We start from the raw sequence: 20,236 nt of genomic DNA on the forward strand, positions 1-20,236 counted from the left end.
CGGGGTGTTTGAGAGAGGGTGGGAGTAGCACTTGAGGCCAGAATGGAAGACACAAGCCTCCCAGCAGCAGCAGTCAGAAGCAAGGGGACACAGGGGCTACTGTTCCCATTGAGGTCTTTGTCTCCCAGGCGCTCTCTTGTTTTTCCTCAGCAAACCGTGGGTACAATGAAGGCGGCATGCTCCCCTCCCCTCGCGCAAAGGGCTGTCAATACTGGACCTATCAGACCCTGAATGGCCGAATCAGCCTTCCCATGAAAATCAAGTCAATGACCTGCTTCCCCTTAGCTCTCCTCCTTGTGAAGTGGGTGACAGCTATAATTTCAATAAGTAAAACAGACGGAGAGAGGGAGAGAGAGTTTTCTCACATGTTGCTGAGGGGACTTCGCCTCAGACTCGGCATCCTCATATAAAATGCATTAATTCCTTCGTTGTGAGCTCACCGTAAATGATTTGATTGTGGCCGATTCGACATAGTATTCCGAGCTTCCCTGAGCGCCGTTAGAAAAAAAAAAAAAAAATGGGAAAGAAAAAACATGATGCTGGGAATGGTAAGACAATTTTGAACCAAACATTTAACCTCAGCCTTCTGACCCAATCAAGTGGAAGAGAAGACAGGCTTTGTCTACCTTGGCCCATCCACGAAAAGTTAGAAAAGAGAGAGCGCGAGAGGGGGGAGAGAGGAGGAAAAGAAATGTAAAGATTTTGCCAAGCTTTTGTCACGCCTTAAGGACTGGCTTAGTCAATTGCTGTCAGATCAAGAAGACAGAAAGAAAAACAGCCGTGGTTGCCTTATATAAAAAGAACACTTTCTCTCACAGCCAAGTCGGGAGAGTCCCCATAGACAGAATTACACAGTTACTTTTAAAGGATTTGCATTTAAAAGATTGCGTACAGGCCTGAATGCAGGTCGTTTCCCCGTGACCATAGAAACACTAGAAAAGGTGGAAAATTCAGTCCGCTGAACTTTAAACGACTTTATTAAAGTGTCACTAATCAGACGTGAAAGACACAAGGTTTTAGTGTTTGGGCAAACTTACAGAAAAACTAAAAAAAAAAAAAAAAAAAAAGCTTAATGACCTGCTAAGAGCATTAATTTGAAAAGCCTTGTTGATGTCCCATCCCATAGCAAAGAAAGGACCTTTCCTAATGTCGGGAAAAATGATTTCAAGAATTTGACTTCACCGTTGTCCAGAGCTATAAAAACAGTCCATTAATGCCCGACTGTCATCGAGTTTTACAGCGTTCTCGTAATTATTTAAGCACACTACAAAGTTTTCAGCTAAACTAAAAGAATATGCCTAAATGCAAGATATCAGCACATCAGTGTGCACAAATATTTTCCCGTTAGATCCAGCAGAAAACTCAGAGTTGTCTAAAACGTCACTCTTCATGGAAATGCAATTTAACAGTTTTTACAAATTGCACATGATAAATGCTTGATGTAAAAACATTCTGGCATGTATTTCCCCCCAGAAAAAGCCAAATTCCTAAGCAGAAAATTGCTACCATTACAGCATAATGGGATAACAACCCAAAGAATAATCCCTCGCTAACAATGGTGAGGTTTGAAAAGACTCCTGTGAGTCCTGCTTGGTGTCTGCCAGCAGAGCGCTGCATTTCGCAGCCACCAACCAACGATGTAATCTCAACTCAATGGAGACCTGGAGAGACAGCCTGCACACTAGCTCCCCCCCCCATCCATCCATCCATCCATCCATTGATCTACCCATCCCTAAAGAAACGAACAGACCTCATTTCCATCCAACACAAACTGCGCAGAGGAACTGGGGGTCTTATGATTGGAAAGAATAAAACCTTAACAGGACAGAAAAGGATTGAGAGGAGGAGGAGGAGACTTGCGGGGGGGTTTGGTAAATGAATTAGCATCAATGCCACAGAATAAAAAGAGCCTCTGATCTTCGAGGCTGGTCCTAATCATATACACCCTAAATGAATCACCCCGGGACTGCTCCCATGTTAATTTCAGAGCGAGAATTAATTAAAGCCGGAGCGAACTGATGTATGCAAAGCAGCGGAAAAACAACAATGTAAACAACACAACAATGGAGTAATCATTGCAGGGGGCTAATTTGTGTCATAATGATATGATTTTCATTTTGCGAGGAAGATTAATGAGGAAGACACAAATGCTCCTTTTGAAGATTTTAAATGGCATACAGGGGATGTTGGTTTTTGTTTCGCCTTTATAGCATGAATTTAGGATACTGCAGTCAAGACTGTGTGAGAGGTGCAAAGTTTAATGGATGTGAACTACATATTTTTATTTTCTGAGCATCACCCTGAGCTGGGTACAGTGAATTTAAGATTTAAAAAAACAAAATGCACCCCACAGTTGGTCATTAATGTGAGGTAGATACAATCTTAATTCCTGTGAGAAAATTATGTCGTTGTGTTAATACCAAACAGCACCGTGTCCGTGCATCCTCCATATGCTGGGGGAAAGCGGGGCATTTGACAGTCAGGGAATCAAACTGGTTCCATATGACCACAGCTGGCATTTCTCCCGGCCCGGGGCGACCACGGTTTCCTCCCAGCATAAGTAGAGGGCTTGTGGAACTCAACAGTGGGGGTTACGTCTAAAGCCTGTGAATAAATCTTATGTTTCAAAGACAATTTGAAATCTGATGCCCGTGCCCTTTTACTTTTTGATTTCCATGGTTAGCGCATATCCCAAAACAGGATACCCCGAATTCAAAGACTGTATATGACCTAGAAGCACAATTAAAGCTGTTATGTGTAACAAAAAAAAAAAAGTCATGTCATTACAATCTTCTTTTAAAACTTCTTAAGGCGTGAATGTGTTGCTAAAAGAATAACAAGATAACCCTAGCTTCAGTGGATCAGCTGCTCTTTATGCTATCTGCCATAATATTTTCATTGATATAACCAAATGGGAGCAATACACCTAATTTCCAGCAATGGTGGTGCCACAGCCACTTCTGCCTTTGACCAGCCCACCTTTTGACCGATTTAAAAACCTTAATGTTACACAGCAGATGGATATCTGGGGTCTGCATCTGTGAATTACCATTGAAATTCTTGCAGTAGCCCCTCCTAGGCCCACTGACGTAAGTTGGCCCAGTAATTGCTGTGGTGGTATGCTGAGTGCTAGCTTTCTGGCACTGGCACCAGGCTTTTGTTTTTTAAATCTGGGGAAAGGTTTCAAAATCGGGCACCAGCACCATGACGGTGGAAAAAAGGTAAAACTAGCTCTGAAAATTGGACTTTTCTGATGATACTGTATCTATCTGCTGGACTATGGTAACCAACAGGCTTCTGTCTCCATGTTTGATTCTGGCCAGGCTAACTGGGTTTGATAAAACTGGGTCATAGGTGAGTTTGGTTCATCACTATCTCCTACCTATCAGATGTTAATAATTCTGTCCCAAAAACATGACAAAAGCAAATAAAGTCATAATTTCATTTTTTTTTTACATAATATAAAATCACATGTAGGAACAGTTTGGCCAGTGAGGTCCCGCGAGTGTGCCGCTGAGTGAAAAACGCTTCATAAAAGAGCCACAAAGTGCTGGCCACAGTAGGCAGTCGGTGAGGGACACAGTGAATGTACCGCACTGTTTTACGGCCCGGCCTGCAGTGAGGCATGATGGGAAGTAATAACCACATCATTACCAACAGCGCCTCAGCCTTGTCAGACGTCAGAGACATAAAGAAAGCACGCAGAGTTCGAGCTCGGGCTGCCAGTCTACCGCGCTGCAGGACTCTGTCACATGTTAACATGCTCTCGCACACATACGCACTGATGTGTTTCGGCCTGATGAAACACAATCGCACTTTCTACCAGAGTATATCCACTCACACAGACACTGTGGCAGACACATAGCTGGTTGTTTAGCTGCCAAGAGATGTGGCTGTGCTTCCGCTTGAGTTCTGCCAAGCAAGGTCAAAGGTTACAAGAGTGACTGGGAAGCATCCTGCGAGCGCTGCTTTTCATTGGCTCGCTTTATCAAATAGCTGCATCCAACGGCAGGAAACCTGTGCAGGCTCGTGTGAATCTGCAGGAGGAGGGATTAGCAGCGAGGCAGCTGGTGCGCCTGAAGAATGCAGATGTCACTTTTATATTGCATTTCTATAAACTTTAATGACTGACAAGAAACATATTTCACTAAAATCCAAACTGATGGGCGTGTCCTTAATAAGAGCCGACCTCTAAAAATGTACTGCATCTTTGAACACCTCAGTCATGTGACTTCATAGTCTGCTACGTAAGCTGTCAAGGACCACACTGGAATTATTGATTCTTCTTAAAATGCTTCCTTGATGCAATTATGACTTTTACATTGATCCCATACATCCATTTTCATAACAGCGTCTCCAGCCAGGGTCACAGGGGGCTGGAGTCGATGTCAGCAGGCAGGGTGCACTCTGTACAGGTCACTGATGGTATTTACAGGTCAGACACTGGTGCGCCAGTATAACTGCCCACTAAACAAATACTCCTGTAGCCAAGCCTAAGCTTCTTCACAGCTATTATAATTTGATAATTCACCAACAACTTGTATTAAAATGTGCACAAAAAGGCAAAATAGCTCCTCAAGTTGTGCCAATGTGCAAAAGAGGTGCAGTTCTTTTTTTAAATCCTGCAGCAAGGGAAAGATGCTGGCACTGTTTTCAGAGTTGCTTCACCTTTAATTACCTCAGTATGACATGCATGCTGATTACAGAGATGCTCAAATATTAAAAATAATAAAAGAAAAAGCACTGATAAGAATAACAGATATTTTTGGGTATTTGTGATGCACACGAGCAGGTTTTTATTGACTTAAGTTGTAGGTGTTGAGTTGTTGCTCCTTCACTATCCTATACCCCTCAGGCCTCCCCTGTAAGTGAAGCCCCCCCAATAGCAGAAGCCCCTTGGAGGAGATAGAATCATAATGCAATATCTGATCACCATCCATGTAATACCATAAGATCTCAGTGTCGTGGGAGGGAGACTTCATTACGATCTGTCTGTCAACAGCAGGCCAGCCAAGTTTAGACGAGGTTTTGGATGATTCATTGTTCGGTGGGGCGATTTTTTTTTCCTCGTCTCGGTGAGCTGCGTGTCAGTGCCAGAGACAGCAAGCAGGATAACCTCAGACGTCTGCATGTGAGCAGGCAGGCGCGTATCTGCACTTTTACACACATATAACTAAGAAATGTATACAAAGTCAACAACAGTGTTTGAAAGTAAAAACCATAAAGTCAACTCTGAGAACAGCAGTTTGTTAAATTACACCTCGACACAAAAGAACCTGCTGAAATTAGGCCACTTCATCCATTTGCATAGGAAAATCACAGAGTGGGCAAAAAAAAAAAAAACGAAATAGAAAGAGCAAAAATAGCACAGTGTCAACGAATGTAATCGAAACCAGAGCCGCAGCTTTTTCTCTCCTTTAGGAGCTCAGAGCAGTCAGACTTTCCTTCAGTCTGCTGCATGAGATATCACAAACTTTGGGAAAAACATAACTTTTGTCTGACAACAAAGCAAAGGGGGGGCAGCTCAGGTAAAGGCCTGAGTCACGCTGAGTAGACCCCCGCACATCGCTGCCCAGAACACTCACCAGCTGGTTTCAATTAAACTGACCCAACTGGAGAGGGGAGAGGAGGGCCGCGCTCACCAAAATGGTTAGCTCTCTGGAGCCAGGAGTTGTTGCTGCTCTGTTTCTGACAGCAGATCAGTTGTTGGAAATTTGTGTAAACACAGTGTTTTGTTTGCTGTCGAGGGTCAGCGTTTGCCAGCTGTGTGCCGTGCAACATGGAAACGTTTGGAGGCCAAGCGTGCATCTAGCGTACCCTGTGAGATTTCACCATCAAAGATGCTTTAGGATTATTGCTTTGGAAATACAGAGAGCCAGCGCCAGCGCCGAGACAACTCTGATCCAAGAATCTCCTTGAATGAGATAATAATCCTACAAAGTGAAGCTCATACTCTGCAGTTATTGTCTCGGTGACCACGAGCAATTTTCCCGGGACGTTCCACTCGACTACGTGCTCACACAACCACAGCGTTTCAGCAAAACAGCCCGAGGGAGGAGGAGGACGTATACGGGCAATTAAACCAGCGAGGAAGCCGGAGTTTTCTGAATGTTTGTAAGGTGCTTCAGTATCTACCCAGAAACACCTGATAAGAGGCACCTGCCAGTTCAGTGAAGGCCTAAAGGGCTTTGTGACCCCCCTTAATCTTATCTTTGACTTGTTGATTAATTCATCAAAATTAGGATAAAATGGTATTTGTATTTTAGGTGAACTAACCCTTTAACCACTCAACCAAAGGCTTTTCTTTTTGTTTCTCAGTCGAAGCTATAAAAAAAAAAAAAAAAATCCATCGAACTGTACACATTTCTTCCAAATTAAGGCTGATACATTGATTTATTATGTGGGTTTGAACAATGTTTGGCTGCACAGCATGAGTCTGTAATGACCTCAATAGCACTGCACAATATTCACAGGACACAATTTGAAAGGAAGAGAAAGAAAGGATTAGAAAACAAAGAGAAACGAAACATTAAAATCAGCTATAATCTGGGGAAAAACCCATTAGATCACATTAGATCGGTCAGCGGATTTTCAAAGTCCACGAAACGTCCAAAAAGCTGTCAAAGGAAGAGCACGGACAGAATTACGACCAACACTCCATTGCATGATTCTTAAAATCTAACAACTTGCACAGAAATTGAGTGCCGGAAAAGTCATGCAGGGACATTTTGAGAGCTGAAATATTTCAATTCCAAAATTGAAAACAGCTGCAAATCAACCGCAGCTCTGCTTTTTTTTTTTTCCTTTTTTGTTAAGACCTGCACAGCAGACTGAGCAAGAAAAGCTTGCAAAATCTTTGCAAGCTTGAAAAGTAATATTATCACAACAACACAGCAAGAAAACATAAAAAATAAGTTCTGCTTAGACTCTAAATCAGAGTACAGTTAACCTCTTAATAAAGTCAAGAGTGCGGTGCATTCAGAGCGCGAGCTGCAGTGACTCTCCTGATGGAAAACTCATAAAATAAGATGGGAGATAACAATAACACAGGTTCTTGCTCTCTGGTGCCAGTCTATCTTTTGCTTGTCTCCTTCTCCTGACACTAAAGTCCTACCCCACTCCCCCCTTCCTCCCAGCTCCAACCTTACTCCCCTTCCCCCCCTTTACCTCCCTCCATCTCTAGATCCTAAATTATCTGCCTGGGCTGCGGGAGACACCCCTTCCTGCCTGCGGGTCACTCATCTAACCGCAAGCTGGGGAGATGAGGGGTATGCATTTCTGTGTGCACACGAGAACTCTGCACACACAGCAGAAATCCTCTCTGTCCTTTTTGTCTGATGTCCCTGAAGATGAGAGGATCTGCGAAGGAGCCAACTGCACCAAGTGTCACTCAGGAGGTGCCGTTGATGGACGGCCAGAGGGAAGCGAGATGAGCAAAAGAGCAGCGAGCAGACTTTTTTCTTTATTTCTCTCTGGGACACAAAGCAGACAGACAGGTCAACCAGGCACCACAGTCAAGTCTGAGCTCTGAAAACAATGGAAATTTGCTGTGTGTATTTCTGCATGTGGAGTGTTTGTTGATGCTAGAGAGCTCGGTAAGTCACGTGGAAGAACAAATCATTCTGTAGCTGGGATCCATTATTACCGCTGAGGATACATGCCAAAATCAACCCACCGCTCTGCCTCTCTCTCTCTCTCTCTCTAACTCCCCTCGTTTTACAAGCGAAAGTAGTGGAACATTTTTTTTCTTTCACTTGGAGAGACTTGGGCATATTTTATGGTCCCTTCACAGTCAGTGCAGAGCAGAGAGAAGTGATGAAGAAATCTCAGGGATGTAGTCATACTCAGTCAAAGATTTATATCCTTATGTAGCACTTGCTCGGGGAACTGTGCAAACCAAATCACAGCTCTACCTGATCATTCCCACTTCAGCAACTCCCAATCAAACTTTCTGCAGTTGAGCGACTGCAAAGGTTGGAAACTTTAGATCACAGCTTCCCGACGACCTTTCCGATCGCACTTGAAGAAATCCCACCTGCTTCAGTCCCACACAGTAAACGTTTTGATCACGCCTGATTCTGCAGACCAAAGGAGAAAGGCATTCCCAGCGGAGATTAAAACTATTTCAGTCGCACATTTGGTCCGAGCATGTGTGCTCAAGACAGAGGAATGACCCCCCCCCCAAATGAGGCATGACAATCAAAGTCGCACAACAAGAGAAATGAATCTCTGAAGTGAAAATAAACGCAATGATGCAAAACTGTGCAGAGCATGCACAGCGCTGGCCGCATTCATTTATTATGCTAACCCAAGGTCCTGCATTGACTTTTCATGAGGCAGAAAGGGGGGGGTGGGGGGGTGGGGGTTTAAAGTTGCAGACAGTCAGCTGCAGAGTTAAAGATTTTTCTTTTAATACACACAAACATTCCTTTCGTGAATTCAGCGGTAAACCCTTCTTTAAAAAATAGAACGTGTAAATAATTTGCTTTAACCTGTTTAGAGTAGAGCAGGGCAGGGTTACCGCACCAGCACAATTCAGCTCGCCGCAGAACACAACACAATGAGTGTTAGAAAGTTCAGACAATGCCAGCGAAATCTTAAAAGTAATTTTGTTTACTTGGACGTCAGTTTACTTTGACTGGATTCAGCATGTGTCCAAAGTAGCATTAAAATTCCCCAAACAGCGGACGGCTGGGTTCAGTGCCTGGTCACAGAAACCATCAGCTGACTCTCTTCCTGACTGCTTGGACCACATTTAAGAGATTTTTATGATACAACATCATTTTAATTATTAAATATTTAACATTTAAGAACTTTTGCTAACTAGGAAAAGTGATGGCAAGAAAATTTAGTGCTACACCAAATAATATACATATACAATTTTGGTGAATGGTCTGAATGCAGACATTATATGGGGTTAAATTAACAAGTCACTAGCCAGTAAGGTTGGAAATCAATGATCTAATGTGCTAAATCTGTCTCAAAGAGCTTTACTGCAAGGGAAACCTTAAAATATTAGAGACAACAATCAGACAATCCCCTGTGAGAGAGCACTTGGCAATGGTGGCGAAGAAGAACTCCTTTGTAACAGAAGAGACCTCCAGCAGAAGCATGTCCAGGGACAGGCAAGCATCTGCTTTTAATGGCTGGAGGGTGAGGGGGGGGGTGAAGAAAGAGGAGCATGAATAAAATAAAACAGAGCAGCCAAGCGTTAGTGATGTGCAGTAGTGGTGTATGAATGCACGGGGAGGGAGAAGAAATGCTCAGTGCATCATGGGAAGTCCCTCAGGAGCCTGAGCCTACAGCCGCCCAACTAAAGGACGGTTCAGGGTCACCTGATCCGGCTCTAACTATTCGCTTTATCAGGAAGGAACATTTCAGGTCTAACTGCTGCACAGCAAACGCAGCTTCATTTATGATAATATCAGGGATGACGAATTTCAGCAGGTAAAATACTGAAAGTGAGCTGTGGGATTTAACAGCATGTGTGACTGTGTGCCAAAAAAGGGTTAGTTCAGCCCTTTCATTACTAATGCAGTGGTTGGCTTAACTTTATAGAACATGGCACTGCAGAACAATATGATCCAGGTCCTGACCTTTCATCCTCCAGTTTCAGAAACGTCTGTTATGAGCTGCCCGAGTTGCAGCTTTCTGATTAAAAAAAAGAAAAGTCATATGTACAGAAACGTGAGGCGGCCTGCTGCAGCAACGACTGTAAGGGTGCTGCAGAAAAACACATAACACAGTATTTTTAATACATGCTTTAACGCAAAGTTAGAGCGAGGCACAAAGTAAAGGGAACGAATGCGAACAGTTGGATACAATAAAAGGCCTGACTTTAAATCTGCAGAAATAGAACCGTCTCAATGATCTGACTTGACAGTAACATAATCATACTAATTGAAATAAAACAATTATTTTGACTGCTGCTATTTAATGTTTCTGCACATGAGTCTGTGTGAGCTTGTGGTCAGTGTGTGTCTGTGTGTGTGTTTGTGTGCGTTTGGCAGCATTTGCTTGCAGGCATCTATGCATGAGTGAATGTTTATTCAACTTTTATGGCGACGGCGTCTCGTAAAACGGATCGACGCTCTGGGACAACCGGCACTCCCCAGCGCCGGTTCACCCGCAGGTTCACCCGGACCCCGGAGAGACCACCTACCAGGAGAGCTGAGCAGATGCGTCACCTCTTCGATGACCATTTTAAAACGCTCGTCCGGCCAGATTACTGGGTGAATTACAACCGCGGTTACGGCCAGGACTAGTGTGTTACCACCTTTCCCAAGCTCATGTGCACAAGCAAAATATCGCAATTACACCGTGAATTATAATACACAAGGATGCAGTTTGTTCTGCATCATTCCTCATCCAGTTCTTGTAAAATGTGCCTTCTGAGCAACATGAAATTTTTATACCAAACGTGTGTGTGTGAATCAAATCTAAACAAAGCATTTTTTTTCTGTTCATTTTGATTCAAGAGGTTAAAATGCACATCTGGAGCTATCTGTAATATTATTCCCCCTTTTCTGTGGAAGCTGTAGTCATCAATATTTCAGGCTTTATTGCTCTCACAAAATGACACAAAGTGCACAAACAAGAACCAGCATCCATATCACATCATCCAGCTGCACGTGACCTTGTCCTCCTGCCTCGCTGACCTGGATGGCTTTACAGGTGTTGTATTTCAGTGAGGCTTTTTTGGTCTTCTCTACAACCTCAGTGCTGCCTCTGATCACGTTTCCCTCCGAGTTCACGTTAGAGGAGCTTCAGCATCATGAAATATGGAGAAAGCAAAAGGACTCTGACATTTTGCTACCATTGAGATTTATGAATCTGACAGAGAGCCTGCAAACAGCTTGTCAGAGACACAAAGCAGGCACACAGATACAAATGAGATGTAAAAACATGAAGATATACGACTTTAATGAGGAGGGGAGGTTGAAGCTACAGTAACAAGAGTTCAAACTATCCGTAACAACGGATCAACACTAATATGAGCCTATTATCTGACTCAGCCATCTGCATTCCCCAACTATGATGTTCAAACCTGCTAGCAGATTGATCTGTCTTCCTTCAACCTGCTTGGGACATAATCCTGAACCATATCCTTGCCTCCTACTTCCCATGAGTCCTTGCAACGGTGCCTGTGTCTGGCACTTCCAACACCCTCATAATAATGCTTCCCGTCACCCCACCTCTTCCTTTATTCCCACAACTCCCAATAACACCGCCTGACATGTCCAGAACCCTCCCAAAACACTCTTTTCTTTCCTCAGTCTCATGAGCCCAAACAGCCTGACTGTACGTCCCTCGCTGGTGAGGAGAGGGGAGGAAAGCTGGCTGACAGGGGCATCCATACAACCTCCTAAATCTGCCAAGCCAGGACGCTGGCACAGACAGAAAAATAATAAAAGCCTCTCAAATCGCTGCCGGGGCAGCGCAACACTTTATCTGCGAAAGCAAAACAAAGGAAGGCCTGTTCAACACTGTGACTGTGTTTACTTTCAGGCGGGGGGGACAATGCCTTTAAGAGGAGGGGGCACAGCCTGATGTGGCACTTGAGGGTCTGTCGGAAAAACAGCACTTCATTTCGATTCACAGAGTTTAAGAAAACAACTGTAGCGCTGCAGTGCATGTGAGGAGGAGGCTGACGGGGAGAGAGTGCAGAGAGGATAAGAAGCAGAGCCGCACCGGTTTCTTCAACAGCTTTCACTCCTTTATGTAAAGGAATGCTCCAACCAAATATGCAACTTTTTAAACATGAACAAAAAGGTTTTGAGAGGTGGCAATGAAAAGTGTCCAAAAGCTGCCAACGCTAACCGCAAATGGAAGCTGAGTGACGTGTCCAGGAATTTAAAAAGGATCCCAAAGGACCATCCTGGTAAATTAAAGGTTCATTAAAAGGCTATGCAGACATATTTTTACATAGTAAGTGCAATGACAGACAGTGGGGATAGACAGAGATAGAACCAACAAACTGCACCTAGTGTTTATTCATCAAATTATGCACCTTTTGTTTTTGCAGATTATTTATTTAAGATCTGAAGCAGAGGAGGAACGTTTTATGTTAGCTCTGAAACCAGAAACAAGTTTGGGGGTTATCATGAAGGATGTTTTTACCACTCTGAAGACCAAACAACTAATTAAAGAATGGATGAACATCAGAATAATCTATAATACTCTGCTCCAGTCCCACTTCTATTTGGCAGGTAACATTTGCTTCTAGTGATCATTTTGCTTTTTAGAGTTAACATACAAACCCCGATCGCAGGTGTTTGGTCTTGAACAGCTCATGAACGCCTCCTGTCATATTACTGATGGTCCGAAGTGGAACCAATACATCTCTTCACCTCCAAACACAGACATTCCAGGATGTGATGAATCAAAACTTTGAGTGAAATGAAAAACATCCTTCTAAACACTATGAATGAATTCCCCAACAATAGATAAGGCTGCTGCCAAGACATCCCCCCCAGCATATTTACCCAAACTAGGAAATAGGAGAGAGAAAGACAAAGATTTCTGGGTAATGAAATCATAGGAAAAACATTTCAAAATGCCCTTTTTGAAGCTAGTAAATTACAACAACAAAAACATGATTAACCAACTTTAAGTAGAACTGCTGTTTGGTTAAATGGTGACCTCACTGAATCATATATGACCCAGATGTGCGCCAGAAGGCACCAAACAACAATCACTGACAAACATCCCGAGCTGTTTGTGATTGCAACCCCTGATAAAGCATGTCCAACCAAATTCTCTTTGTTTGAGTGTTTCCAAAACATCACACGTGGTGCATAGTGCAGGGAAAAATGCCAGCTTTCCCTCATGCATCCAATCAATGGGGAAAATGGGAAATGGAGAATGTGAAAGGGTCACAACCTCGGGGATGGAAATACTCCCCGAGTTGCTACCGGGTATCTGGTGTATAAACACTGCACTGGAAAAACATTAGTCTAAGTCAGAAGGTTTACACTGGTGTACCACACTGTGCATTGAGGTCCCATTGACAGAGGAGACCCAAACAGTCTGAACAGGACCTGTTCATCTGTGCTGCTACAAATGTGGCCGTAAAAACAACAGCTTATTGCCTCGGAGCACAAAAAACAGCCCGTATTTCCAAATGTGGACGGTCATTTGAATTCCACCACGTTATTAGATCTCACGCTTCTCAAAGTGGAGAGACCGACTACTCAGCCAGGTGGTATGGTAAAGTCATCTCTTTGAGGGGTGAGAAAGTTCAAGCTTAGCATGAAACCAATCTAGAGTTTAAAGTTTGGGAATGAAGCAGCGCTGCACTATATTCTCTCATTAGGCCGACAGCAGAGTCTGCAGGAAAGTAGATTGCCATCTTTGCTGCAGGCAACGTGAGAGAACATTTGATATTCCCATTTGGCCTGGGCAAACTTTTAAGTTAACTCTGCTAACACGATTTTGCCAAGTAATCCTTGATTTCAATAATATGTGCGTTTGTCTCCAAATAACAGATTGCTGTATTGGATTTCAGTTTCAATATGCGTCTTGGTTGAAAAGGCATCAATCTTGAACTGCTAATCTTAAACTCCTGAATAATTTTGCATCAGGCATTTTTTAGAAACGCACTAACACAAAACACATTTCTTAAGAGGACGAGCAGCCTACACTTTTTTTTTTTTTTTATGGGTTATGTGTGTCATCAAGTCTGTTACAACATGGCATTTCAAGCCATGGCTAAAATTTCCAAAACATATATAGAAACACATTTGCTTTTCATTTGGCTAGCAGCTAGGTTTTAGTCACCCGGACTGGCCTTAGGGTTTCCACGGCACACTTCAGAGAATTTAGCTCCATGTTATTCAGGAAAAAAACCTAAAAAAGGTACGTCACATAATGCAAAGAAACTCAATGAACAGCTTAAGTTTCAGTCTCTGTGACCTGATTGTTTCACAAAGTCTTAAGAGGTCACCTAATTTTAATGGTCACTTATTGCCTGTGGAACAGTTCCCGGTGGTATAAAGGCACCCAAAGACCACCCCCAGTGCCAAAACAGCCTCAGGCCCAAAGGCTCAAAGTAATACCCGTACTGATGATGCATACCTGCTCTGGAACACCATGTGAATGACTCTGTTTTTCATTTCTGCTTTAGACACGAAAGAAACCATTGTGGGTCTCGAAATTGAGCAGCCTTGAATGATTTATGTCTACTGTGGGGAAATTAAAAAGTGGTCTTTCTTTGATTTGTGCAGTTCATAACTAGTTGATAAGAATATTTCAGTTCAGGAAGGCAGTAGAGGAGCTTGTGCAGAAGACATGCAACGCTCATTTCCTTTCCGAGACTGCTCAAATATTAGAGGAGCGACACTCAAGATGAATTGTTATGGCTAGAATGCTTTGGAAACGAGAAAAATACAGTTATCATGCCAGAGAACAAGGCTTTCTTACTCACGTCCAACAAAACTATGATTTAATACAATGCAGAGTTGTGTGTAAAAAAAAAAAAAAAAAAAAAAAAAAAGGATTTAATTAATGCAATAGGTGGCTCTGTTTTATATGTGACTTGGACAGTCACGCCCCCCCCCCCCCCCCTCTTTCCCTCTGTTCCAGTTCTAACTTTGCTCTTATTACATTTATTTGATCCAAATGTCTCTAACAAGTGCCAGTGGGTGAGTTCATGCCCTTTTCCTGCCAAACAGATCAAATAGACCAATAGTGCAAAATATAAGGTGGCTTTCCAGTACCTGCAGAGAAGAGAGAAGTCAGCAGTGTACTAACCTCAGCACGCTGTGTTCTGGGCTGGCTGGCGTCTGTCTCAATGGCGTACACATCCACCAGGTAGAGGTCAGACCCCTGTTCTCGATCCAGCTCCGCAGCCGTCTGTATCACTCCTGTGTGTCGGCCAATGGTGAAAAGGCGACCCACAGCTTTTCCACCGCTGCGCACCGCCACAATGAAATACTCCACTTTGGTTGCAGAGCCTCTTGGACTCGAGGCATCCAGGGAGATGACGTTGGTGCCCGGCGGCTGGCCCTCTTTAAGGATGGTGATGTATTTGGGCTGGGAAAAAACAGGTCCATCCACTCCTTGAAGGATGATGGTCAGCTCAGTTCTAGAGGTCTTGCGGTCAGTGCCGTGGTCCGTGGCCGACACCGTGAGGGTGTACATGAGTCGGGATGGAACGAGCTGGGACGCCAGGCGGATATCCCCGCTGTACCTGTCCATGATGAAAGTGTCCGAGTCCCCTTCCACAAGCTCGTACTCCACCTCCCCGTTTGCACCATCATCCGGGTCAAAGGCCACCACTGTGGTCAAGATGGAGCCAATGACTATGTTAGGCTCAGCCACGAGCGCATTCTGGGACATAAAAGCAGGAACGTTATCGTTGAGGTCCGTGACCCATATTGTTACATTTTTCAGGGCATATCGACGGAATTCAACCGGAACTGCCTGATCAGTGGCTTTGATTGTCAACTCAAACAGACTGGAGAACTCCCGGTCGATTTCCTTGCTGGTGTATATGAGCCCAGTGCTCGAGTCAATGCTGAAGTGGTTTCCTCGAGGAATCTGCTGAACAATAGAGTACTCCAGCTGCCCGTTTATGTCTGCATCCGTGTCATGAGCTGCAATGGTCATAACTGAGGCAGAGACAGGAAGGTTTTCAGGAATGGATTTGAAAATGTCTCCAGGTGTAAATACAGGAGGGTTGTCATTAAAGTCCCTGACATGAATAACCACGGGAATGGATGAGGAGCGGGGTGGTCGCCCACTGTCCTTTGCAGTGATGTTGAGTCTGTAAAATGACTGGGTTTCAAAGTCCAGCTTTTTAACCAGAAAGATGCTGCCTGTGTTGGGGCTGATGCTGAAGGTGCCGTGGTTGTTTGTGGCTGTGATGCTGTACGTGATATCTGCGTTCTGACCTGAATCTGCATCAGTGGCGGTCACGGAGGCCACCAGTTCCCCTATCCTCATGTTCTCCAGGACGTCAACAGACAGCGAGGATTTAGGGAAAAACGGGGAGTTGTCATTTTCATCCAAGATGCTAATGCTGAGCATACAAGAGGAAGACAGGGGCACAACTCCAGCATCAACAGCTATGATTTTTAGTGAATAGGAGGATGTAGATTCATAGTCAAGCTTTCCAACCAGAGTCACCTGTCCGGAGCTGCTATCGATCGTGAACTGGCCTTCCTCGTTGCCTTCAGCGATGTGATAACGAACCAGCCCGTTTTTGTTCTCATCCACATCTGAGGCAGAGACCCGCAGCAGCTGTGTCATGTTTTGAGCTGACTCAGAGATGGAGGCCTGGTAAATGTCTTTGGTGAATTTAGGCGGGTTGTCGTTGATGTCTTGTATGTAAACTTGCACTTTGGCCTGGTCCCTAAGGGGTTTGGGGAGACCCTGGTCTGACGAGACGACCACAAAACTGAACACAGCGGCGCCTCTTTGTCTCATGAGTGACTCGCGGTCCAGCTGCAAAGTGCTGGTCAACTCCCCTGTGATGGCATTCAGCTCAAAGTTGGGCTGTGGTGTCTCAAATGTGTATCTGACCTCACTGTTTGGGCCAAAGTCCTTATCCTCAGCAAAAACCTGCCCGACGAGCGACCCTCTCTTCTGTTCCTCCTCAAAATGAAACACATAATTGGTGCTGTTAAAGAGAGGACGATTATCATTTACGTCATCTAGAATCACTGTTACATTGACGGTGGCACTCAGCGGCTCCACGGCCCTGTCTTTGGCTGTAACCACCAAGTTATATCTGTCCTGTATCTCTCTGTCCAGCTCTGCTTTGATGTACAACTGCCCATCCGGAAAAATACCAAACACATCGCCTGTGTTCCCACCAGCGATGTCATACATAATCTCGCCATTGAGACCAGAATCTTTGTCGGTGGCCTCCACTTTAAAAAAACGGCTGTTGACAGGCTCGGACTCCAGGATGATGACCTCGTACGAGAGCTGGTCAAACACAGGTGAGTTGTCGTTGACGTCATAAACGCTGACGATGAGGATGAGGCTGGAGGTGTGCTGAGGGACTCCCATGTCTGATGCGGTGACTTCAATCTCATAGGAACTCGTCGTGACCTCCAGCGGCCCGGTCAGCGTGATGAGGCCATGCTTCTCGTGAATGTGAAACAGGCCTTTGGGGTTTTGTTTGAGGCTGTAGACCACCATGCCATTTGCACCTTCATCAGGATCTGAAGCTTTGGCCTGGAATATTACATGACCTGTGCTCCAGTTTTCCACTGCGCTCACATGCTCCACAGTGTGAATAAAATGAGGAGCATTATCGTTTAAGTCCTTCACAGTTATGTTAACAAAGGCTTCTCCTGTGATCTCACCAGCTCTGGCTACAACTTTCAGTTGGTAAAATCCCTGCTCCTCTCTGTCTATCTGGCTTGATGCTGTGATCTGGCCTGCACCGTTAACAGTGAAAAGCCCTCTCTGGTCCCCTGAGGTGATCAGATATGAGATGTTTGTGTTTAAATCAACCGTGGTTGCAGATACTGTCCCGATAACTGTCCCAACACCCACGTTTTCAAACATGACAAAGCTGTACACTTTCTGGCTGAAGACCGGCGGATTATCCTGTGTGTCTATAACAGTTACAGTCACAATGGCCGGTGTGTGTGAGCGCAGACCACTACCATCTGCTGCTGTCACCTGCAACTGGTAAGCAGTTTTCTCCTCTCTATCCAGGGACACCAGTGTGGTAATTTTGCCTGTATTGCTATTAATGCGGAATTTGGAAGCGTCTCCAGCTGTAATTATGTATTTGACTGTGCCGTTCCTGCCCAAATCTGGGTCTGTGGCTGCAACCGTGGTTACATAAGAACCCGAGGGCTCGTTCTCCTTCACATTTGCAAAATACTGCACAGGGTAGAAAACTGGCCTATTGTCATTGATATCCCAAAGGGTGATGTTGACTTTTCCTACAGAGTGCAAAGGAGGGCTGCCTGCATCTGCTGCCTGGATGTGGAGTAAGTAGGAGGCCTGATCCTCCCTGTCAAGCTCCACGGCTGTGCTTAATCGCCCTGACACGGCATCCAGGCGAAACAGCTCCTGGACGCTGGCTGGAGTCTCTGCATCAAATGAAAACCGGATAGTTCCATTGGCCCCAAGGTCGTCATCTGAGGCAGACAGCACCACCAGCTCAGTGCCGGCCGGAGCGTGCTCCACCAGGGAAACGTGATATGTGCTCTGTGTAAATGTAGGCACTTGGTCATTCACATCTGTGATGTTGACTATCAGTTTAGTGTAAGAAATCTTGGGCTGCAGCCCCTGGTCTTTGGCACTAATGTTGAGCACAATTTCAGATGCTATTTCTCTATCCAGCAAAGCGGCGCTGGTAACCAGACCACTGTTTTCACTGATGGAGAACCAGCCCAAAGCGTTTCCAGACACCAGGGAGTAGCGCAGGTTGGCGTTCTGCCCAGAGTCGCCATCTGTTGCAGAAACCCCTTTAATGTAGCTGCCTTTTGGTATATCTTCACTGATATCTACTCTGTACACAGTTTCCTGAAATATGGGAGGGTGATCATTGATATCATTCACAAAAATAACCAGACTGGCAAAAGAAGACCTGGCCATAGGCCTGCCATTGTCTGACACAGACACAGTCAAGTTGTATGAGGAAATTCTCTCTCTGTCTAACACACTGGCCACTTTGATCAGACTTAAATTGGGCACAGGAGACGTGTGCACTTCAAAGTGCCTCTGCTCGTTGCCTCCTAAGATTGAAACCGATATGTTACCATTAGCTGTTGGCGAGTCGGCATCAGAAACGGTGAGCAAAGCCACAACTGTGCCGATCTGTGCGTTTTCATCTACAGAGGCAAATTTAGAAGTAGTGGGAAAATATCTGAACTTTACTACGGGGTCATTATCATTCACATCTAAAAGTTTGATAGTGGCTTCTGTTCTGCCTGACAGAGACGGCACCCCATTGTCTACAGCATGAATAGTGAGGGAATACTCTTTTTTGCTCTCATAATCCAAACCCTCTTTTATTATAATAGTACCTGCTTTGGGGTCAATTTGGAAAGGTGTCCCCTCATCTAAAAAGTACCTGATTTCAGCATTGGCTCCCTCATCCTGATCTGATGCTGTAATCTGCAGAATACTTGAACCTACAGCTGCATCCTCAAAAACGCTGGTCTGATACTGGTCCTGCTCAAAAACAGGGGGGTTGTCATTTATGTCTTGAATGGTGACGTTTACTTGCATGTAGCCAAACTTTTTGGGCTCTCCTTTGTCCTCCACTTCAATCAGGAGCTGGTAGAAGGGAGTAACTTCCCTGTCCAAGCCTCCGGTTGAAACAAGGTGCAAGAATGCCCCCTCTCCACTAGGGTTGACTGTAATATCCAAGCGGAATTTCCTCTGCTCGTTGCCCTTCACTATTCTGTACGTGGTGTGATCAACTCCGTTGCTTCCTATGTCGGAATCTGTAGCAGTGTCCAGGATTACTTGCCTGCCGCTGCTGGCGTCCTCCTTAAACGACACGACAATTGACGCGTCTGGAAACACCGGCGAGTTATCATTAATATCCAAAACTACTATCCTGACCTCAGTAGGGTAGGTGGGATGACTGGACAGCACCACAACATTGATGACATCACTTTGCAGAACCTCTCTATCGATCACAGATGAGGTGGAAATGACTCCCGTGGTGCCGTTAATTGCAAAAAGTTTGTGATTTTCGCTGAAGCGGTACGTGAAGCTGGGTTTGGTCCCTATCGTGCCCACATAGGTGCCAATAGGCTGCTCCTCCAGGACCTGAAACTCTTGGCGGACCTGGCTGGATGCTGAGTACCGCGACAGAGTCCATAACATCAGCAGAATCAAATGAAGCCGGCCTAAGCCCCTACCTGTGAGCGCCATGGTCAGTTAGCCAGTCCACCTTTCTCAGACAGAGTTCATGCCTTTGATGCATCAACTTTACTGAGTCTGGACGAGTCGCTGAATCATTGTATTCCAGAAAATGTGCAGAAAACTCAATGAGAAACCCAGCCACGGCTCCTTCCACACCAAAGTGCTCCAGAAGTGTTACTTTATCCTGCGCGCCGCGCCGCTTAATTGCAACAAAATCCTCTAACCGGAGAGAATGATTCCTGCAGGTCAGGAAAGTCTCAGTTCAACTCCTTAAATAGCATTTTCAAGAAGGAATCTGACAATCCCATGAAAGACAAAAGAAAGCAAAAGTTCCTGGCTCCTTGGAGATGCGTAAAAAAAAAGGAGAAAAGTTTATCCAAAGTTGGGGCGC

The 20,236-nt window shown here is 44.8% G+C and overlaps 1 protein-coding gene across 1 annotated transcript in view; it reads right to left on the minus strand.

Annotated features, from left to right (window-relative positions):
* The window catches only part of fat4 (FAT atypical cadherin 4), a 98,740-nt gene extending 78,852 nt beyond the window's left edge, over positions 1–19,888 (minus strand). Inside the window, exon 1 of the mRNA XM_030739104.1 lies at positions 14,752–19,888. Coding sequence (XP_030594964.1) covers positions 14,752–19,854 — 5,103 coding nt within the window. The 5' untranslated portion in view covers positions 19,855–19,888. The remainder of the gene's footprint in view (positions 1–14,751) is intronic.
* Between the last annotated feature and the right edge of the window lie 348 nt (positions 19,889–20,236).

The sequence above is a fragment of the Archocentrus centrarchus genome, chromosome 10 (assembly GCF_007364275.1).
Source record: "Archocentrus centrarchus isolate MPI-CPG fArcCen1 chromosome 10, fArcCen1, whole genome shotgun sequence".
NCBI classification, from domain to species: Eukaryota; Metazoa; Chordata; class Actinopteri; order Cichliformes; family Cichlidae; genus Archocentrus; species Archocentrus centrarchus.